Consider the following 23,929-nt stretch of genomic DNA (forward strand, 5'->3'; position numbering starts at 1 on the left):
TTGATTCATAAAAGGATTTTAGGAAGACAATTGATCAGTTTTTTAAATTCAGTACTGTAGCACTCAACCACTATTTTAGATCTTTTGTAATAAGTACATAACTCTTTTCCTTCACAACTAGATTTTCTTTTACCATATCAAGCGGAGTTCTTCATAAAGAACATGAATGTAGAAGAAATGCTAGCAAGTGAGGTTCTTGGAGATTTTCTTGGAGCAGTGAAAAATGTGTGGCAACCAGAGCGTTTGAATGCTATAAACATCACCTCAGCTCTAGACAGGGGAGGGAGAGTTCCACTTCCTATTAATGATATGAAAGAGGGGTAAGCACAAGCATGTATATTTAGTCTGTTGACAAATCTTTAGCATTCAAAATAAGTGTCACTCAAGTGTTTAATGTTCCTCTCAGGTATTCAAGACTTTTGTAAAGTTACTTTTAAAGCACTAACATTTGGTAATCATTATTAGATATATGTAAATTATTAAAAATATGTATGTGCCCAGAGGCTCCAGGTCAGGTGTAGGGATTAAGGTCTTTTGATATTAGGTGCTATACATAGATGCAGTCCATTCCCAAGGGAATATACATTCTAAGAAACATTAACAGTTTTTCCTGCTTATAAAACAGATGGAAGGAAATATGACTCTTTTAATTCCAGTCTTAGGATACGTCTACACTGCACGGCTATTTTGGGATATCCCAAAATAGCTACCCCATATCTACACAAGTTGCTCATTATTTCTAAATATTTTTCAAAATAACAGGTGTGCTATTTCACCATTCCAGTAAACCTCGTTGCAAGCCTCATAAGGGATGGCTTGAATTAGTACGTTATTTCAAAATTTGGCACTGTGTAGATGTGCCAAATTTCAAAATAAACTATTTCGAAATAGATTCTAAATAAGATATGCAGTTTGTGTAGCGCAAAATAGATATCTTATTTTGAGTATAGGGTGCTGTGTAGACCGTGTCCTTATATCCCAGTAACTGCAGAGCTTAAGTTTGATTCATGATTCCCAAATTCTACAACATAGACCTCAGAAAAAGTATGCATTCTATTCCAAATATCATACACGCATTTAAATCTACATCTTTCAATACTATAGCTCTTAAGTTTAGAGCTCACTGATTAATATTGCTTGGGAAGGAGTTTATATCCTTGCTTTAGAAGTTTTATGATTTTTTTTAAAAATGTGCAGGTAACAATTTACAAGAGAAATACACCTTGAGAATTTGTTTCCTTTTTCCTGTGTTTTCCATTGAGAGACTTCTTGAAGTCTGTTACTACAATTGAACAGGAGCTAAAGGGAATCTGCTACATAACCCCAAACTAAGGTATCAATGACATTTGTTCATTGAGCAAACTCTTAAGGTGGATTGTTTATGATTTACTATGATATGTGCTAGCTAGGAAACTAACTCCTGCAGTTTTAAAAAGACATAAGCTAAAAAGATAGCAGTTTCCTCATCCTGTGTTAAGCACATCAGTGTATGTAAGATGGTGTTAAGAGTTTTATCTGTGTTGTTTTGAGCATTGCTCAGACTATGCTCTGTGTACTCCATAGCAAAAGGGACCTAAATTCTACTTCAAGGACCCTGATGACTTTCTAGTGCAGCAGATTATTTTTTGTAGCAGTTTCATTTTTAATTTCAGTTGAGAGAAGTATGAAAATGATATGAATAATATTATCAGTACAGTAGCAATTCTTCTATTTACTTTGACACTAAAATCAGTTTTTGTCCCACGCTCTGTTTTCTATGTGTTGCAAAATTTTGTATTGACCATGCATAACTGTATTGTGGAATTTAGTGAGGGAAGCTGTATGTTTTGGCAGTTGGCATCAACAAGGGATTAAAAATTGCCGTTCTGAGTTAAAGCATTTTCACATACGTTTCACAATTTATTTGTGGGAAGAAGTGCTTACATCCATGAATTTTCAAGAATACTATGCTGAGCATAACACATCCTTTTCGCTCATCTGATATGGATGTATTTTAACAGAACTTTCTGAAGTACTTTATCAATGATTTATTGTTTTTACCTCAAACTCCTGAACTTTTAACTTCATATTTTTTTTAATAAAAACTAATCACTGCTAGTCATAATCACACACTACATTATGCACTCAGGAAATAGTTGGAATGTATTAAGTAAGTAGAGAAACAGTATGGTCCTAGTTCATGGTGCCTGCATTGGAAAAAAATGTTATAGCCCTTAAAACACACCTAAAACTTTTAGAAATGAATTATGGTGATCATTGGAATGCAGATGACTAGACTCTGTTTGTTAGATATTTATTTATTAATGGATATCCTGGAAACAGTTTGTCACACATCTTTTTCTGCAGTGTGTATGTTATGGTTGGTGCAGATGTTCCATTCTCTTCATGCTTACGAGAAGTGGAAAACCCACAAAATCAGCTGAGATGCAGCCAAGAAATGGAACCTGTAATAACTTGTGATAAAAAATTTCGTACTCAGTTCAATATTGACTGGTGTAAAATCTCTTTGGTAAGTTACTTTATGATTATATTAGATGTGATCAATTTGTAAATTTGCTACTTAAGAATCAGACATAATTTTACAAAGAATTTTGCAAGACTCACCACATAATTCTGCCAAACGCATCTTACTTGTGACTAATCAATCATAACTCTCTGTTTAGCAAAGACTGCTAGAATGTGGAGGGATTTTACTATATGGCCAGAAGTGTATTAGATTGCAGGAAAAACAAAAACCACCAAATTATTTTCCCTTTGTGGTGACTTAGATAGGATTTGAACCCATAAGTGAATGTCTGGTTCATTAATTCATTCATTAATACCTAGGTCTACTTATTAACCTAAAGAAAATTGCCATTGTTTGGTTACTGATGTTCTGAAATGAGTAATTTAGCAAAACAGTGGAGGGCTTGTTGCTGGGAGCCCTGCAGTGGGGCTAGACGAGAGCCTAGTAGTGGGGCTGCCCTGTGGAAGCGAAGCAGAAGCCCAGCAGTAGGACTGCCACGTGGTGGCAACACTGCAGGGGGCTAGGGTTAGGGGCAGGAGGCAGCAGGGCTGAAGCCCAGCAATGAAATTGCTGGGCAAGACTGGGAGGTAGCAGTGCCACCCGGCAGCACAACCAGGAGCCTGGCAGCCCCACTACCACCAAGCAGCGCAGCTTCCCGGTTGTCCAACAGGGCCAGCAGCCTGACCACAGGGCTGCCTGGTGGCAGGGCCAGGAATCCGGAAACTGCTTTTGGCACAGCAAAGAGCGCGGCAGCCCCGCTGATGCCCGTGGAGCTGCCTGGTAAGTCTGGAAGGCAGCAGGGCTGCCGACCGAGGCTGAAGCCCAAGTGGGGTGTTACCCTGTCCCCTGGTGGCGCAGCTGGACCCCAGTAGGGGGGCTGCCCCATGAGGCTGGGAGCCTAGCAGTGGGTCGACTTGTGCCAGCAGTGAGGCTGCCATGATGGGGCCAGGCGCCCTGCGTGTGGAGGGGCCGACAGCAGGGGAAAGGTGGCTGGGAGGCAGGCAGCAAGGCCATGGATGGGGGTAGCAGTGACAAAGGGGGCCCAGAAATTTCCTTTTCTGGTCTGTCAAAATCCCTCATCCAGGACCAGTCAGGTGCCGGACTAAGGAGGTCCAACTTGTAGTGGCAAATTGTTAAAATCTTCTGAACATAATACAAAAAAACCTCTCACCTAAAAAGAGGCAGAAAATGAAAATAAGATTAACTACTGGAGCCAAATGAGACTGGATAATGTTCCTCTAATAAAGGAGAAATATTAAGGGAAAATAAGACTGCTGGTGGCCAAGGAAGGGAAAGAATTCTGACCTTGGTATCAGTGATTGGTTCCCTTTCTGGCACTAGGTACAGTAGAGACATATGCTGTGCCAGCCTTACCATTTCCCTGTTTTGTGCCAATTCCCTCTTCATTCTGGGCTGCAGATGAGTCAGAATGGTTGCTTTAATTCACTGTCTCCACCCTTGTCCTCTGAAGGGATCATCAAGCAAAGGACCCACTTCAGAGACACACACTTGTGCTTCTCCAGTTGGGGCCATTAAACCCTTGAAAGGTCCTCATGGAATACCTTCTGGGAGTAGTGTGGGACCAAAATCCCTGATGACACCAATGCCTTCGAATGCTCCTCTGGTCCCGATGGCTATGGCTGAATCTCATCCTAAATCTCCTGCACTTGTGGAGGACCCGGGCCTTCCACCGGTGGTACAGTCCTCATCTTCATCCTCTGATGAAGTGGTCATAGAACCCTTGCGGGGACCCCTGTCAGACAATTTGGACCACCAGGCCCTGCTTCATTGGGTGGCTGAGAATTTGGAGTTGGAAGTGGAGGAAATGGCCAGTGTATGACTGTCCTCAAGGTTGACAAATCCATCTGGCAAACTCCTTCCTCCATCCCTCTCACTGCAAAATGGGTTGAAAAGAAATACTTTGTTCCTATCAAAGGGTATGTCTAGACTGCACACCTTTTTCCACAGAGGCTTTGTCGACAGTATCTGTCGACAAAGCTTCTGTCAAAAAAAAGCGTCTAGACTACAACCAGTACTGTCAACAAAGCAAGCTGCTTTTTCGAAAGAGAGTCTTGACACTCTTTGAAAAAGCACAGTTTGCATGCAATAGCGCCTTTTTTCAACAGAGTACTATTGAAAAAAGGCGTTATTCCTCATAGAATGAAGTTCTCCGCCGCCAACAAAACTGCCGCGTTCTGTCAACTTACTGTCGACAGAATGCGGCGGTAGTGTAGATGCAGGTATAGTTTTGTCGACAAAAGTCCACTGTAGTCTAGACACACCCAAAGGGTTTGAATACTTTTATACCCACCCTGCCCCTGCCCCGCTAGTGGCCTTGGCAGCCAACAAAAAAGAAAATAGGCATTCCATCTCTACCCTGAGAAATAAAGAGACCAAATGACTTGACATGTTTGGAAGGAAAATGGAAAATTTATGTCTCGGCCAATTTGCAGTGAAAAATTACCAGACATTCTGGGGCAGGAAAAATGTTAACTAATGAGACTCCCTTCATAAATTCCAGGAGTCTCTCCCACAGAGTTTGACTCAAGAGTATGGCACCCTGGTAGAGAAAGGTGCTGTGGTGGCCAGGCACTCCCTCCAGATGGCATGGGACATGGTGAACTCAGCAGCTGGATAATCATCTTGGCAGTAGTAATGAGGCACAGCTTGTGGCTTCAGACCAGTGGACTCTCCAAGGAAATGTGTTTTTCCATCCAGACCCTCCCATTTAATGGGAATGGTCTCTTTTCAGACCAAATGGATGTGAGGCTGCATGGACTACAGGACCCTGAGCCACTCTTCGCTCGCTGGGCATGCATACACCACAGTTGGCATATAAGCAGTTCTGCCTAGCCCTCACTCCTCCCCTCTCCCCCACACACAAAGCCTTTGCAGCCTTGTCAAGGATCTGCATGGAGAAAGAATAGAGATACTGGTTTTGGTTGTGACTCACCCCTCCTCCTCCTATTCACCTGCACAACTTAGCCCAGCTAAGCATTTAGGAGCCCAGAAGTGCTTGTTTTGGGAGTGTGCTTGAGTGTCAAATTACCAAATCCATCTTATTCCTTCCTTGACATTCTTTATCCCTACTATTCACCTTGGTTGTGGGACACTTCCATCTGCTAGGTACTTTAGGTAATATCTTGGAGCTGTATCTTGCAGTTTTCAGCTACCCCTCTTTCCCTCCCCCCACTGCTCAGGGACCCTTCTCATTTGCACTCTTTATTCAGAAGATCAAAAAATGTCTTGTGCCTGGATATGGTGGAGGAGGTCCATTGGGACATGCAAGGGAAGGGCTTCTACTCTTGTTCTGTGCCCCCCCCCCCATTACAGAAAGGATGTGGACGCATTGGAGAGAGTCCAGCAGAGGGCAAGGAAAATGATTAGGGGCTGGAGCACATGATTTACAAGGAGAGGCTGTGGGATTTGGGCTTGTTTAGTTTGCAGAAGAGTGAGGGGGGCTTTGATGGCAGCCTTTAACTACCTGAAGGGATGTTCCAAAGAGGATTGAGAGAGGCTGTACTCAGTAGTGACAGATGGCAGACCAAGGAGCAATGGTCTCAATTTACAATGGGGAAGGTCTAGGTTGGATACTAGGAAAAAATATTTGGGTGGTTAAGCACGGGAATGGGTTACCTAGGGAGGAGGTAGAATTTCCATCTCTAGAGGTTTTTAAGTCCCATCTTGACAAATCCCTGGCTGGGATGATTTAGTTGGGATTGGTCCTACTTTGGGCAGGGGGTTGGACTCGGTGACCTCCTAAGGTCTCTTCCAACTATACGATTCTACTCCCTCTATTTCCTACTCCTGCAGATACAAGAGGCCTCAGACTCATCCTGGACCTCCTTGACTCCAAAAGCTTCTCAAGAAGTTGAAGTTTTGCCTGATCTCCTTGGCCTGTATCATCCCCTTCTTGGATCTGGGAGACTGGTACTCTGCCCTCAACTTCAAGGATGCTTATTACCAAATTTCCACATTCCCAGGTCACAGATATTTCCTCTGTTTCATAGTGGGTGGACACCATTTTTAATCTACAACACTGACCTTTGGCTTCTCATCAGCCTTGAGGGTGTTTACAAAGTGCATGGCATTATATGAGACATCAAGGGGTCCTGGGCAGTTCTTGAAGGCAGGTGCAGACCACTCTTGATCTGGCGAGTTCCACCTGCCACAAGTTGGGCTTGATAATAAATAACAAAAAATCCACCTTTAACACCTGTTCAGCACATAGGGCAATCCTCAACTCTACGCGAGTCATGGTCTTCCTACCAGAAGCATGTTTTCAGGCCATGTAAGACCTTATCTTCCATATAAGAACCACATTGACTGTGGCCCACACCTTCCTGTAGCTGATGGGTCACATATTCATGTGCACATATGTAGTCCAATTTCCCCTCTTAATTTTTTCCATCCATGTGCAGAATAAATTTTATCTGTACTCAGGCATGTGTGAATGTGCACCACTAGTAGAAACAACACACCTAGCTATGGGAACTTTGTTAATCAGTTGAATGGTATTTGAATCTCTTCTGAATGGCTGCCAAGCACACAGCTTTCAGGGAATACTGATGTGGTCAGGCAGGCTTGGCTCCATCTAGCATGGCTGGCTTTGGTCTGCATCCCCACAGGCACAACTTGTACTCAATAGGGTACCGGACCATATCCTGTCGTCTCTGGACTGATGGTTAAATCTCTGATAGATGCTGAAGGAAGTTCCCTTCGCTACCCTGTCTACATCACTGACCCTAGTCTTCCATGTATCGGATCTGGTCCATGTTCAGCAGATCTTGCTGAGGAGCAGGAAACCCTCTGCTAGTGTGACCTACGAGAGCAAATGGAAAAGGGCCTTGAAAACAGCATATCAAAGGCAAGAAGGCACTCCAGCAGGACATCCTGGAATACCTGCTACACCTCAAGATCCAGTGTCCCTCACGCTCTTTGGTCAGGGTCCGTCTGGCCACCATTTTGGCTTTCATCCTTTGTTTCAAGGCAGGTCAGTCTTCGCAGCATGATTTTTTAAAGGTCCAGAGCATCTGTATCTACATGTCCAAGATCCTGCCCCTCTCTGCAACTCATGGGGACTGCTTCTAAGCCTCTGGTTTCTTATTCCCTCCTGCTGCTGCCTGCCTGGAAAGTTTCATTCCTGATTGTGATGGTTTAGTTGGGGTAAGTCTGCATAAGTTGTTTGTGGCAGACAGGATGAAAGGTCATCTGGTGTCCCTTCAGAGGATCTCTTCCTTGATCTTGTTCTGTTTCGGCTACTGCTATGAGATGACAAAAATGCCCCTGCCAGCTATCATGTCAGCACACTTGACCAGGGCATTGGTATCAGAAATCCTGACATGTTCCATGAGAGATTGAGGATAAATCCAAGAAATCTGTTGGGCTGCAACCTGATAATTTGTCCTCATGCTCACGTCTCGTGCTGACCCAGCAAGCTCGAGATGATGCTGGCTTTAGGCAGGGCAATGCTGGAATCTGCAAGGCTATGAACTCTGAATCCACCTCTATATATACTGCTTGAGTCACCTAAAATGGAATTGACATTAGGAATCACTCAAAAAAATGTTCACCCACTTTTTCGTAGCTGTTCTTTGAAATGTGTTGCTAATATCCATTCCATTACCTGTCTCCCTGCCTCTCGGTTGGAGTTGTCAGCAAGAAGGAGCCATTATATTAGCATGACGTTCAAGGAGGTGACACGGCTGGCCCTCTGGATACCGCCAAGGCAAAAATCTCTGATGACTGAGCAAGTGGCACCATACTCCTGTAGGGCCAATCTAGTGGCTTAAATAAAATTAATTGCTGAATCTTAGTCTAGTTCACATACATTGTCATCATTTTGGGTAGTCACAGAAGAGGTCAATAAGTATTTTCTGTGGTTTGGTCTTTAAAGTGAATTAAGACAAGTATGTATTCACTTTGCATGAAGAAGTCTTTGGAAAAATAGAGAGTTGGTAGATTTCATATAGTTTGCAAGGCTGTGCTCTGTAGTGTTTGCATTTACTGAGTTATGATTGATTAAAATTCTTTTCATTTTCCAGATGCATTTGTTAATTGGTTATTTAATTTTTTGTGTGTCAGGTTGATAAAACAAAACAAGTTTCCACCTATCAGGAAGTGATCCGTGGAGAGGGAATATTACCTGATGGTGGAGAATATAAACCACCGTCTGATACACTGAAAAGCAGAGACTATTACTCGGATTTCCTAATTACACTGGCAGTGCCCTCGGCAGTAGCACTGGTGCTTTTTCTAATACTTGCTTATATCATGTGCTGCCGACGGGAAGGAGTGTGAGTACTTTAAAACATTAACTAGTAATTGTATATTTTTCTGATGTTGTAATACTTATGAAAACATTCAGTAGATGAGTGTCATTCAATTCATAAAAATACTTTTTAAACAGACCAACACAAATATTTAATATATGTTGTACAGTTGCCATATGAACATGCATTAAAATTAATATTAATCTCCAAGAGAATGGATTTAGGGACTGTAGTTCAATCCAAAATGGCTAAATTGTCCACACACACAGAAAGCAAATAAATAAATAAATAAATAAATAAATAAAGGAGCCACCTATTCAGGATAATTATTTAACTTGACTAAAATTTTCATTCACTGAACATTAATTTTAAAGAACCTAACACTAGTAAAATAAATATTGCCAAGGACCTAAAGGGAATTTAGGGTTATAAAAGCCAAACATATGAAATTAAAGCAGCAAGTAACGTAGTTTCTGCCATCATACACGTAACCTGGATTCATTTTGTCATAGAATTTATTTTAGCCAGAAGCTTTTTCTTTAACTTGCATTTTCATTCACTTGTGTGTGAGTGTGGGTGTCTGTTTGCTTGTCATCAATATCAACAGCTCTCTATGTGTGCTCATCCAGTCCTTATCATTAATCCGGTGGCAAATGCTACCAACTTGATTTGGTGGTAACAGTGTCAGCATTTCCACATCATACACTTTTTCCATCTGCAGATAGATTTAATGTTCCAACTATCAATGCTATTATTTAATTCATAAATTTTGTTTTGTTTTTAGGGAAAAGAGAAACATGCAAACACCAGAGTAAGTGTCTTCTTTCCTGTTATTTTTCTTTCTCATTTAATTTTCATTTCTCAGTAGCTTGTCATGCTTCATACATGTATCATGCTCTTTTCTCACTTTCCTTGATTCATAGTCTAATTCATATATGTGAAAGCTGCTATAAAAATACAGAGGTGTGGAAAGGATAGCAGGTCTGAATAAAAAGGGTTTGGAAGTAATAAAGATCAATTTAATATAAAATAATTTAGCATAATAATATTAATATGCAATTCATGTTCCTGCATATGTGACTCCAAATCTACATTTTTCCAAGTCAATAAATGGACAGAAGAAAGAACTTTCATGAAAGGTATCCTGTGCCTACATAATATTCTGCCATAAATTTGAAGCTTCTGTGAGTATTTATGAATCTACCACAAGAAGCAACAATATAAAGCAGTAGCAAAACTTTTATTTTTACAAGGAAATAAATGGAATATTAACATAACGTTGCATAGTCTAAGGTATATTTTAGAAAAATACTTGTGCACACAGCCAAAATTCTTACTTTCAAAATTAAATAATGTAAATACTTGTTTGTTTTATACTCAAGTTCTACCATAACTGTTCTGCCGAGGTAGTCTGTAGTATGCATCGAAATCCCTGTGTATTTTAAAGAAAAAAACAATTTTCAGTGGTTTTATAAAACTATATTCTTAGAATCTTTTTTTAAGAAAAATATTTATTTTATTTCCTTTTAACATAGCATCCAGTTGGTCCACCACAGTGCTATACAGAAATCCACCAAAGAGCTTCGTGAGATGTCCAAAAATAGAGAGATAGGATGGCCTCTTTCAACACTTCCTGTGTTTCACCCAGTTACTGGTGAGATTGTACCACCTCTTCACACAGACAGCTATGACAATACTAGCATGCCACTAATGCAAACCCAGCAGTAAGTATCAATAAGGATTTTGAATGCCTGTAATGATTGTGTGATATAATTTAGTTGTGGAAACCAATGTTCCTCTGAACATATGTAGTCATCAGTAATAACTACATAGTAAAAGTTGCTTTGTAATTTGTGTTTAAAGTAGGGCTGTCAAGCAATTACAAATTTTAATCATGATTAATCGCATAATTACAAAATTTAATCATGATTAATCGCACGCAACTCGCCTTTGAAATGCAGCAGTAGCGTTTCAATGGGGCAGCGCTGCATGGAGCCTGGGATCAGCTGGACTTCTCAGCTGACCCTGGCCTTCATGCAGCACTGCCCTTTAAAGGCGCCAGAGCGGCACTTCAAAAGGGCAGTGCAAATGGAGCTGGGTATCAGTTGGAGTACCCAGCTGATCCCCAGTTCTGCATTGCAAAGGGCTTTGCAACATGGAGCCGGTGATCAACTGGAGTTCTCAGCTTATCTCCAGTTCTGCTGTTGCAAAGCCCCTTTGAAGTGCTGGAGTGGCAAAGGGGCTTCAAAGGGGCTTTGCAACATGGAGCCACAGATTAGCTGGGGATTCCAGCTGATACCCCGCTCCCCTTGCACTGACCCTTTGATCAGCTGGAGTCCCCAGCTGATCCCTAGCTCTGCGTTGCCGCTCCGGCACTTCAAAGGGACTTTACAATAGTGGAGCTGGGGATCAGCTGGGGACTCCTCATTGCAGGAGGAATACCAGCTAATTCGAGTTAGGGCTTTAAATCGGAATCCCATTTCACTGTCACATGTAGACGCGGGCAGTTACTTCGGGCTAGTCAACTTCAAAAATGGCGACCAGCCGGGAACATGCAAATCATGCGCGGGATATTTAAATTCCGGGCTTGATTTGCAATTTCGGTCGCCCTCAGCCTCCCTAGATCGATCTAGGGGGCTAGTGTAGGCGTACCTTAAGTAGAAATACTTAGTTACACTACTTAAGTATGTTTTTTCGGTATTTGTACTTTACTCAAGTAATTTATTTTGTGTTACTTCAGCTTTTACTCAAGTAGTTTTTTTTAGAAAATATTGTACTTTTTACTCTACTACAATTTCCAGAAGCGCTTCGTTACTCACTACCTTCCATCACCCTACTGACAGTTGCGCAAGCCAGAATTCTGATTTGCTAAAGAACAGCCACATGTGCAAAGCATCCCGTCGTCATGCAGTGACTATTTAAAAAAAAAAAACAAACAATGAATAAGCGCAATAACCCTGCCAACAAAGAAGCCTTGTAATAGCCGCATCAACACCTTTTCATTCAGAAACAGTATCTATGCCGGGGTGGGGAGCCCCAAGCCTCATGGGCTGGATCTGACACGGTGGAGAAGTGCCGTACTGCTCGCCCCCCTCCCCCCCTCCGACTGGGGGAATGCAGTGCTGGAAACTGCTCATGGGAGGGTTTCTCTGCTACTCCCATAGCCAGATTTCCTGCACCTCCCTCCCTCCCCCCCAGCTCGTCCTTCCCATGTCCACTCCTGCACCCTCCCAGACACCCCACCCTCAGCCCACTCCTGCACTTCCCTTCCTCCCAGCACGTGTCCAATTCCCAGCCTTCTCTGGCACTATCTCCCACCCACAGCCCCGTCCTCACCTCCATCCCAATCCTTGACAGCCCCCTCCTACACTCTGAACCCCTCATTTTGGTCTCACCCTAGAGCCTGAGGGGGCTTACAAAATCTACTAACCCTAGGACCGTAAAAGAGTTAATCTGGCCTGAGGGAAGCTTTGAAAGTTTGATTCTCTCTGCCTCCTCTCCCTTCCCTTGGGGCTGAAGTGCCAGGGAGTAAGGTATTTTAGTTGGGGGCCACATCAGTGAGGGTTGTGTGTGTACGTGTACCGTATTTCGCACACGCACACATACATACACACCCCATATAATGGTGCCCTATGATAATTCGGGTGGTTAGTCATATATTTCCATAGGATGGCTACTTTTTTTATTTCTAGAGGCATGTAGTCTAGACGTACCCTTCCTGGTGACTCTCACTCCAGCCTGAGCAGCTGCCTGGACCCAAGTAACCTGGGGATTTGGGGGGGGGATTGTACTGCGCTATAAGCTGCAGCATGGGACAGTTCTTTGGTTTTCCACATGGGGGGAGGTGATGGCTTCTAGCCAGAGATGTGGGGTGCTGTCTGGGGAAGATGCGCGAGAGGGTGAGCTCTACGCTGGAACATTAACTGCACTGATATGAACTAGTGGGTTTGAACATCCTGCCTGCCTGCAGTCTCATCTGGACACTACAGAATTGCTGCATTCCCCCACTCCTCTGCTGCTTGGGTCTTTCTGGCTAGAGACCAGGCCACTCTGAGCCAGGCCAAAAAAAAAAAAAAAAAATCCCCGCTGGCAGCAGCTGCCAGCCACATGGCCACAATCCCACAGCAGCTGACCCCCAATGCAGACTTGCCCTGGCAGCAGCCAGAGCACCCACCCTGCAATGCAGCCCCATTCCCATCTGCATGGCAGCTGTGGCTGGGAGCACGGAACTAAAACTAGCACCATGGCTCCGGCTCCAGTCCCAGTCACACGGGGAAGCCCACCCCATGTACTGGGGCTCTAGCCAGGGCCATGGTGCTGTTTTTAGTACCATATTTGGTCCCACCCCCTGCTGCTCCCAGTGGCAGGGCTGCATGATGGGCTGCTACCCTGTGTGCTAGGACTGGAGCCAAGGCTGTGGTGCTATTTTTAGAACCGCAGACCAGGTTCCAGGCTGTGTGGTGGCTGCCTAGCTGCTCCTGGTGCAGAGCAGCCACCCGTCACGCAGCTCCACCTCTGGGAGCATCCAGGGCTGCAGCTGCATGGCTCGGCTGAGGATTGAAATTAGGGATGTAAGCGACTAGTCAACTACCCGATAAGCAAATGTTTATCGGGTAGTAGAATAGGAATTCGACTAGTCACTGCCTCCCTCCCCCACCCCCGTCAGAGAGGCAGCAAGGGGGGAGCATGAACTGGGTCTGGGGGGAGCCGGCTTAAAAGTCAATTCCCCCCCTCCTCAGCGTTGTCTCTGCTGGGGGCAGAGGAGGCAGGGGACAGCAGGGAAATTGTCTGAGGGGATTTAAACAGTTCTGCTCCCGCCGGTCCCACTGCTGCTCTTCTCCCTTTGGAATGTACGAGAGCCACCTGTGGTTCTTGTCCATTTCAAAGGAAGAGGCACAGAAGGGAACCAGTGCTAGTGGGGACTGCTTTGCCCCCCTCATCCCTGGCATGGGTTCCCATTGCCTCTCTCCCTTTGAAATGTACAGGAGCTGCCTCCCTCTCAGCCTGCCCGCTTGGTATTGGGATCTGATTTTCCCAATATTTTGCAAATTCCTTTCTACCTCCCAACAGAAACTGTGATAACTTTGGACCACTAGATCCTCGGTATGATAGTGCATAGTACATGCTCCAATTTGTTTCTGCCCCCCATATCCCTCTCTGTCCCTCTTCAGGAATCCTTGTCATGAGAGTCTATTCACACAGGAGGTTCAGGGCCTCTTAGAGCTGGGGCCGGTGGAGGAGGTTCCATCTTCCTATAGAAGGAGGGTTTCTGTTCCTGGTGTTTTTTGATCCCAAAAGCCAAAAATAGTTTGCATTTCATCCTGGACCTGTGAAACCTCAATAGATATCTAAACAACAGATACCTAAAGACGCTAACTTTTGTATGGTCCTCCTGGCCTCCATTATCTCCTGTCGAGATCTGGGTGATTGGTATTGGTATAATTTCATGTAACTATCTTCCTGGGGCACAGGAGCTTTCTTTGTTTTACAGTGGGTTTGGCCCACTAACAGTGTGGGGTCCTCCTATTTGGCCTGACTACAGCACCAAAGGTGTTTACCAAGTGCAAGTCTGTAGACATGACTTACGTCAGGCATGATATGGTATTGCCACCCTTACTTCTGTTACTGCTTGCAGAACTGGGCCTCTCAGCTCTGAAGGCAGCACAGAAGTAAGGGTGGCAATACCGCTACACACCTCAAATAACCTTGTGATCATCCTTGCAACTCCATTTTAGGTCAGCATCACCAATTGAAGAAACATTGGTCTGCCCCGTGAAATCTGTATAAAGTAAAAGCATACAAAAAAACAGATTTCACCATCCATGGCACATTTTTCATGACTGTGAATTTGGTTGGGCCCTATTTATATCTGCTCCTAGTGCATTGAAAACAACTGTTTTGGGGGGCTTAGGATTACATATATTTATGATCTATATGTTGTGTTAAACAGTCTAGAGTTGCCTAAATCCATAATAGGATACTTTCTTGCCTAACTTAATGTACCTAGGCCTTGATCTTTCAAATGCTTATGTATAATTTTTCTCACATTAATAGTTGCTTTGACTTTTATAGGGCTATAGGATAGATGCTTTTCTCCTTATTTTAGTTATAATTGACATAAATCAATGCAGCTTTAATTGCCTCACCTGCACTCTGACCACTCATCCACATCTGCTAAGAGTGCATGTAACATTCAAAACTACCTAAAGTTGCTATTTTAAACAACAAGCAAAAAGGTCTTTTTTCCTGCCTTCCAAAATAAGAAATTTACCTTTCTGGTTACACTGGTATGAAGAACAAGGTGGGAACCATTCATTCAGTGTGTGTTCAATGCAGAGTTTAAGGTCTAGTCTCTCTCAACCCATCAGTAGTAGCAATGGGAACTTTGGCTGCAGATCTGTAATATACAGTATTCTAAAGAGTTCCAAAATCAGGCCATAATGTACCTAGAGATTATATAAATACATACCAAATGTTAACAAAGCTATCTATACAGGTCTTTGTTGCAAGTGTCTACATCTTAAAAATTCAACTTGCTTTACCTTCCTTCTGGTGTGATACAGCTTTCACTTAGTAAATTATGTATTATTTGAACATTGGTATTGCTGTGAGAATCATACTGCTATGCTTTAGCAATAATCTAGTTCCTTGCTCAGGTTCAACTTCTTAGCCTTTTGGCCACTTGGTTTATCCTCTTGAGGGACTCTAGATTATTGCCTCATTGAAGAATGGTAAGTGTTCAGTTTAAATATCAAGATAGTGTTCATATGAGTGTACTGTACATAATATATAGATTTTTAAAATATGTTAAATTATTATTTTTAGGAATCTGCCACTTCAAACTCAGATTCCACAGCAACAGACCGCAGGTCAGTATAAAAAACAATACTGAAAGACCAAGTGATAGTGGGGGGAAAAAATCAGTAGCCAATATTTAATCAACCTTTGACCTGTAGAAACAATTTTGAAATGTTAAAATATCTTGAAAAATTGTAGTTCCAATTTTCCTGCAAAAAAATCACTAGAAAAGTTTGGCCTGGGGCAGTTTGGGAGTACCCAGAAAGGTTACAATGCAAGTGAGAATAGTGACAAAAATCCAGTGAAGTTAAAACTGATATCATCTCACAGACTAGTTTTCCTTATCCCAACAGCTAGCCACATCCAATGTCTTGATATTGTTAAGAACAATGAGGGCTAAAGTAGCAATTTTATCTTGCTTTTACCAGATATTAACAAGGGCAATGGTGGGAAAGGGTGGAATTTCTGGGCAGAACAATTATATTCATGGTGTAACTTAGTTACAGACTAATTCAGCTACCCCTCTGAAGCTTTTTATCCATGGTGTAGATTTCCATTGGCCTTAGTGAATGAATTTCATTGGTCAAGAGCAAAAATTTGAGGCATCAGCTGCTTATGTCAGTTACCATCTCTGATTTGAGAAAGAAATCTACATTTGTAAGAGAGATTATAAGAATCACAGTAGGAAAATGCAGAGGCCAAGATAGGTGGGTTATTTAGAAGGTATGCTATGGCTAACCAAGTCTGAGGTTGCCCGGGGGAAGGAAAATATCCACAACAGAAATAAGAGTTATACCTATCATAATATGTGTGCACCTCTTATACACAAAGGTTTGTCCTAGATGTAAGAAACCCTTGTTTGGTGTTTTCATTCAAAATTCTTCTTCTTTATTACTGCTTTCGGGGATTAAAGGAGAATTTCGTATGACAACATTTCAAAGATTTGAGGCAAGTATATAATAGATGTTTATGGCCTTGTGTTTAGTTTTCTAAGAATTAAAAACGTATACAAATTTGATAATTCTGCACAATATCATTAAATGGCTTTGATTTCAGATAATTTTCAGAAAGTAGTAGATGGTATAGTGGATTTCTATCCTGAGGGTTAGGTTTAAATTTAGCATCACTCATCACACAGAGTAAAATGTTTTAGTCAGTTGTAAAACAACACACAATTCAGCTTCAAAACAAAATTGAAATGCATAGTTCTAGACAGCAGAAACTTACACAGCATTTACTAGGGTTTTGAGACCATTTGAAAATGTGTCCCCCTTGTTCAATATTTGTATTACTAGAAACAATACAGTAGCCTCCCTGCCCTGTTCCTGCCCCAGCAGCCATAAGCACATTCTCCCTGGAAAGCAGCCACCCTAATTTCCTCTCCCCCATAGGGCATCATAAATTTTAAGGACCCTCCCTCCCCATCCCATTACCTGGAGGCGGGGGGGAGGGAGGGAAGTGGGACTCTGTCCTGGATAGCGTCTCCATCTCTCCCTGGCAAGGGACTAGAGATTGTCTGGGAGAATGCAGCAGCCAGGCAGTGTGTCTGGAAGAACAGAGGCTCTGACACTGTTGGCCTTGTCACTCCCTCCCTGACATGGGTAGGGGAGGGGCACACAACCCTTCGTGCTTCCCCCCATGCATCACCCCTGGATGCCACAATGGACATACGGGCAGAGTGCAGCACACTTCAGTTATTCTTAGCTTTTGTATGGTCCATTAGGGACTGTTGCCAGGTGACACAGGTTAGAATAGTCCTGGACATGTATTCTATCTACCCTGAGAACCTGGAAATTGTAAGAGGCATCTCGTCCCTGCTACACAGAGCTGTAACTAGGCACCGCAGATTTCTGGTCTCACATCTTTTTCCCATCAGGGTTGTAGTTGACCCTGCAGTGGCAAATAAAAGAAAATCCAAGGAAAGCATAGACCTTTAAATACATGCTCAGCGCAAACAAAGGTGTGAAATAAATGCAGAACAGCAAATTTTAGCGCCACCCGAACAAAAACTGATATAAAAATACATTGTACACGCTTCCTTATAGCTAACCCTCCACCTTTATCTTGTTTTCTGTAATACACTATTTTTGTAAAACTACACCCCTCTCTGCTGTTTTGGGTTTGGTCAGAGATCCCCCTAAGACTGCCACTTGATGTGCTGAACCTGTCTACTTGCCCTTTGGGGCACCCCACTACTGTCCTGCAAAGCCAGACGCTCTGGTCTCCTTCAGCACTGGCACAAAGTTGGGGTCACAGCCCACAGCAGAGTAATATTGAGATCAGATCAGCTCTGCAAAGGTTCAGTCAAAGGGACCAAAACCCCTTTGCTACAGCACCCAGGCATACAGTCCCAAAGGGACTAAAACGCCAAATAAATCTATCTTGCTCTGTATACAGAGCAAGCTCATAAAATGGTCATGCCATTCATCGATGAAAGAGAGAGATGTGCAGCTGTTTGCTCCCCAAGTAATAATGTTTACACGGGGCTTATTAATAGACAAAAGTAAAGTTAGTAAGTATGAAGCATAGGATTTAAAGTCATAAGATAAACAGAACATTGTAGGTTGCTAAACAAAATAAAACCAAAGACACAAGCTAAGCTTAATACGCTAACAGAACTTATTACAAATAATAATTTTTGACCCTAGTTCTTATTTCAGGTAAAGTCCTTCTCAGGCCAGAGATGTTTTTTCTGACCTGGATCCAACCCCTGTCCTTGAAATCCTTTTGTTTCCAGGTGTTCTCATATGTCCTCTTGGGGTGGGGAGGCCATCTCTAAAGCCAGCTGAAGATAATCATTGTTTACTTCTCTTGCCTTATGTAAAATTTTCCTAGGGTGGTTAGCCTGCATTTTATTCCCTCACACTTCTGTGGAAAAGTACAGAATTTATCAGGTGACATGGACTCAGCAATCTGCAGGAAGGCAGTTGTCCCCACTCAGGTGTCTTTTGCTAATGGACAATTAGCTCTGTGTCTGGCTTCTTCACTGTTGTTCCTGATGGGCTGGTAATACTTTTATTGGACCAACTTTTATCAACAGGATTTCAAGCTACACAGGGCTCTTCTTCAGGTCAGGTGCGAAGAGGAGCTATGTGTCGCTTAAAAGCTTGTCTCTCTCACCAACAGAAGTTGGTCCAATAAAATAGTATATTTCCCAATATTGTGAGCTCAGCCCAGTTTATCAAGTTTCAAAAGGTTGCATTGTCTCATAGGTAGCCCGTTTAAACAACTGAACTCTAAAAAACATTATTTGTAGCAGCTCAGAGGTGCCCCAGAGGGTTAAGTACCCCCACTGTAGTTAGGAGGATTTACTGTTGTGGTGTCCTCACAGGTCTCTGGCTCTGTTGATGATAACCAGAAGGCTACTTGCATGTTTATTCAATGATGTGGGCCCAATGATTACAGCAGACCCCAAGAGGGCCCCCAAACACCACAAACTAGATAAGGATCGAAGGTGCCAGGCCAGGTTTATTGTTATTCGAAGTACAGTAACAGTTATCAGTAGACTCTACTGAACCACTACGCATATGTACTTGCCACAATGGAATGACTCAATCAATGGGAAATTTCCACTGTCTCCCAGGTTATCCAAAGACTGTCTCCCCCACTTCCCCCAGACACCACTTTATATACAGGTACAAACAAATCACACACTGTTAATGTATCAGGTTGCCAACCTCTGAGTTGTCAGGTTACCACCCTCTGATGTTACTTAGATACCACCCATCACCCTGTACTTCATGGTTTGATTAGACCATCTCTATCCATCATGCTGTCATTTTAGACTCTTTCCTGAACCTGTGAGGAGTGGGTACCCAGGTCTTTTTTAAGGAGCTGTTGGTATCATGTGATTTCAAGTTATGACCAGTACCAGTTATTGTTCTGCATCTGGGCCTATTACTACTTAGTGTTTTTGCTCTCTCAGCCGTGTTTGTGCCAAGTTCTGTCAGCAGGGGCCTGCCTCTTGCTCACAGCTTAGTTTTGCTTTATGTTAGCCATGTTTTGTCCATTGTTAGCTAGGCCTCAGACCAGGCCTAGGCTGCATGGGCTTATGTTTTAGGCCTTCATCTTACTACACCCATTTTCTACACAGTTTTAAAAAAAGGGGCTTGGGTAGTTTCTTCGGCATGGTGACCAACATTCCCTCTAAATTTTCTTTGTTCTCAGTGAGCAAGAACTCCACTGAGTACTATATTTTTGTCCTTGGACAAGCTTACATTAAAATAAAAAAACATTAACATCTTTATACAATATATTCCACTGAAAAGTGAAAGGTATTTTTAGTGACCTTTCAGTAATACACATCCATATGGGGGACACAGGCATTCATACAAGTGGTTTCACTATTTATTAGTTTTCCAGAGTCTGAGAGTTAAAAACCACGCAAATAATCACAGAAAGCAGAACTCTCTATACTCACCTGGCTCCCATGAGAATCCGCCTTTGAGAGCACCCCTGCTTTTTACTCTTCCTTCCTAGCTTCAGGCTTCTTTGGAGGAAGGGATTTAGGGTAATTCATCCCCTCCTCCCAGCACATAGTTTCAAGGACTCAGAGCACCTAATGTACAAACCCCTCTCCCAGCAGTAGTGACACAGTGGCCTCCCCCAGAAGCCCACAGCTCCCTACCAGGCTAGGCTGCTGGGGCGGATTTCAATATTAGTAGGGACCTGCCTTTCTACAGCCAGCCTCTGTGCTCCAGAACAGGAATAGGTTTCCCATCCCCTTTTCCGCCTTACCTAAACAATACCCTGGTCACACGCCTGATCCTAATCCCTCTCTGCCAACTTGTGGTTTCCTGCAGCGTGGAGGAGCTTCGGGGAGTTTCAGCTTGAGGGCAGAGTGAGATCCAAGTCACAGCCATGCTCCTGTCAGCCACTGCCCTCTTCCTACTCCTCCCCCCTGTTGGCTCCTGGTACCACAAGAAGCTGCTGTGGGTTCTGCCAGGTTGAGGGCCAAATGTTCTCCCAGCCATGTGAGATGTGTGATAGGTACCAGATTGCTGCACAGATTACAGAGAACATTGATGGGGCTCCTGTCCATCTGTTTGTCCTGGGGATGTGTATGGTTAACTGGTAAACATCACCCTTACTGGTTGCTGTTAACTCGGGTCATGGGTGGGTTGGAATAACCCCTCACCTGACACAGGAAGGGAGCTACTCCAGCCTGGCTGGGCTCACGGTGCTATGCTGTGGTGGTGGTGGGGGGGTCCTCTGTCCCAGCTGGAGCAGCTCCTCCTCCTGAGGCATGGTGCAGCAGGCCCAGCCTGGCTCAAGCAACTCCTACCCGTAGCAGGCCGAATTTGGCCAGAGCAGCCCGTGGTATAGCGGGCTCAACCAGGCTGGAGGGTAGGGTGCTGTGCTAGCTTGGAGTAGCCCACCATGCTGCAAGTGGGGGGCACTCCAAGCCCTCCTGAACAACCCTGGGCCTCTTCAGTGATTAACCAGTTAAACAAAATGTTTAATCACTTAACTGATTAAATGGGATTTTATACCTCTAGTATGTCCAGTACCCAGCACCACAATCCAACTGGGGCTTCTGTGCACCACTGCAGTACCAGGAACACATAATTACTGGTGTCTTTTGTATAATTTGTGAATACTTTTTCCAGGAAAATATTGTCTTTTTTTTGGCTTTGATATGCACGTGGTGAGGGGAGTTGTGATTAGTAATGCTAGAAAGAATATGCACAGGAGTAAAATCAACTCTATGGCCATAGTGTGTACATTAATCACTACATGTACACCCAACTGACTGCTGCCCATGAGATAGGTACACCCCCTCAACTGTGGTTATGCTCCTTTATAGGCCGTAACAGGCAGCATTCTATGGGTATGTCTACACTACCCTCCTAATTCGAACTAGGAGGGTAATGTATGCATACCGCACTTGCAAATGAAGCCCGGGATTTGAATTTCCCAGGCTTCATTTGCATAAGCTGGGCGCCGCCATTTTTAAATGCCGGCTAGTTTGAACCCCGTGCCGCATGTAGCCGCGCAGCACAGGGTTCGAACTAGCCGGCATTTAAAAATGGCGGCGCCCGGCTTATGCAAATGAAGTCCGGGAAATTCCAACCCCGGGCTTCATTTGCAAGTGCGGTATGCATACATTACCCCGCTAGTTCGAACTAGCGGGGTAGTGTAGACATACCCTTGGTGGGCCTGAGTTAGTTATGGCGTCACTTTTCACTGCACATGGTTAAGTTGGAGAATCCATCATTTCTTTTATCTGCAGTTCAAGAAATATTTAGGGCAAGCTCTTGGTGGTGTAAAACAACACCTCTTCTGTTGCATTGGTCAAACCCTTTCTTTCCATTTCTGCTCATTGTTGAACCTCCTATGGTCTGATTGCACAGGGAAGAATTGCATCCCATGATGTAATGCAAATACAGGTCAGTCTCTCAAATCTGGGACTCTGTGGTCCGGCAACCTTCATGGTATGGCAAAACAGTGAATGTTGCTGGACTAAAGAGCCCCAGTCCAGGGATCCCCAGCCATGCCAGCAGCAGAGGGATTAGCAGTGGCTGGAAATCCCCAGCTGTTTTGGCAGCAGCAGGGCCAGCAGCAGCCAGGGACTCCCAACACTGGGGATCTCGAGCAGGGCTGCTGGTGGTTCTGGATCCCCAGGGCCAGGAATCCCTAATGGGGCCAATGGCAGCTGGAGAACCATGGTTCTAGGGATATCCAGTGGAACCGGGGGGGGGGGGGGGAGGGGAAGGGGGGAAGGGAATGGTAGGGAGCCCTGGAGATCTCAAGGGCCGAGAATCCCCAGCAAGGCTGTGGCAGCAGGGGATCCAAAGGGTTGGGAATCCAAAGGGTTGACAGCAGTAGGGACAGCAGCAGCTGGGGATCCCCACCTGCACTGGAAGCAGTGGAGCTGGTGGTGGCTAGGGATTGCCAGGCTGGGGTCCCTGGCTATGTCTGCAGCAGTGAGCTAGTGACTGGGGATCTCCAGGGGTGACTGGAGAGATCACACTGGGAATCCCTAGTTGTGCCAGCAGCAGTGGGGCCAGTGGTGGCTGGGGATCCCCAAGGCCAGCGCATTTTTATACATACACATTTACTATTAGGCTGTATCTACATTGGCGCGATCTTGTGCCAAAGTGGCTGCTTTTGCACAAAAGCATGCTGCCTGTCTACACTGGTGGGCAGTTCTTGCACAAGAACACTGACGTTCTAATATGTGAAATCAGTGCTTCTTGCGCAAGAACTATGATGCTCCCGCTCAGGAACAAGCCCTCTTGTGCAACTGTTCTTGTGCAAGAGGTCCGTGTAGACAGGCAACATGAATTTTTTGCGCAAGAAAGCCTAGTGGCTAAAATGGCCATCAGCTTTCTTACGCAAGAGAGCGTCTACACTGGCACGGATGCTCTTGCGCAAAGGCACATGTCAGTGTAGACGCTCTCTTGTGCAAATTCTCTTGCGTTAAAGAGGATTTGCGCAGGATCATGCCAATGTAGACGTAACCTCAGGGTCTTTGGAGTAAGAAAGTAAAGTTATGCAGGCCTGTGTAAATACAGGAACTCTAAAGAGAGAGACACGTTTGGATTTTGATTCTGGTTTGGAAGAATCTGGAAAAAACGTCTGCAGTTGTCATATATTCCATGAAATGTGGACAGTTGGGTGGCCTTGGGCTTGAGTTGCGGACCATTCTAATGCATATTTTGAGTTCTGGAGGCTTATGGAAATGATACATAATTCCTGTTTATAATGGTGACAGTAGTAGTTCTATATTCTAAGAGGAGCTGCAGCCATTAATAGATTATATACATTCTTATTTATTTACAGGTAAATGGTATCCCTGAAGAAAGAAAACTGACAGAAGCAATGAATTTATAATCAGATAATGCAGTAATCATGTCATTTCTTTATTTGTGCAAATAATGCATGCGCTTTTCTGGTTTACAGTGTGCATGCCCACAGTATTAAGTACTTTGGTGCCAGATCGTACAATCATTTCCATTTATCTAGTATATCATATCCTTTTTGTACTTTGGACATTTTTGACAATTTGTAAAACACTGAACTTTTTATATTTGTTACATTAAGAAAATTATCTTTAAAATATATGCATTAATAAATATTAAACTTTCTTCTGACTGTCTTTATGTTCAACTGAGAATTCTATGGAAAAATGAGTTTTTTCAAAGTAACAGCCAGATTCAAAGATTTTTGGACTCATTTCTAAAGATGTTAAAAAGCAAATAATTGACTAATCATTGTAGTGTATTGTGAGGGGAGCGCAAGGGGGTCACTCACCACCGTAGCGGGGGTCTGTCGTCTGTCCCCGGAATCAGTCCATTCCGTCTGCCCAGGCCTCCGCTTACGGGCCGTTTCCCCTCTGGAACCCTTCCGG

The 23,929-nt window shown here is 43.8% G+C and overlaps 1 protein-coding gene across 8 annotated transcripts in view; it reads left to right on the forward strand.

Moving 5' to 3' along the window:
* The window catches only part of SGCE (sarcoglycan epsilon), a 57,561-nt gene extending 33,895 nt beyond the window's left edge, over positions 1–23,666 (forward strand). For 6 of the 8 annotated variants that reach the window (XM_075922350.1, XM_075922354.1, XM_075922356.1 and 3 more), the window contains 8 exons: positions 122–320; positions 2,347–2,509; positions 8,591–8,802; positions 9,563–9,589; positions 10,314–10,502; positions 15,604–15,647; positions 16,490–16,524; positions 23,362–23,666. In XM_075922350.1, the coding sequence (XP_075778465.1) occupies positions 122–320; positions 2,347–2,509; positions 8,591–8,802; positions 9,563–9,589; positions 10,314–10,502; positions 15,604–15,647; positions 16,490–16,524; positions 23,362–23,412 (920 nt within the window). In that variant the 3' untranslated portion in view covers positions 23,413–23,666. The remainder of the gene's footprint in view (positions 1–121; positions 321–2,346; positions 2,510–8,590; positions 8,803–9,562; positions 9,590–10,313; positions 10,503–15,603; positions 15,648–16,489; positions 16,525–23,361) is intronic. The other 2 variants (XM_075922351.1, XM_075922353.1) reach the window with 2 other exon arrangements.
* The last annotated feature ends 263 nt before the right edge of the window (positions 23,667–23,929 follow it).

Source organism: Pelodiscus sinensis, chromosome 2 (genome assembly GCF_049634645.1).
Source record: "Pelodiscus sinensis isolate JC-2024 chromosome 2, ASM4963464v1, whole genome shotgun sequence".
Lineage (NCBI taxonomy): Eukaryota > Metazoa > Chordata > Testudines > Trionychidae > Pelodiscus > Pelodiscus sinensis.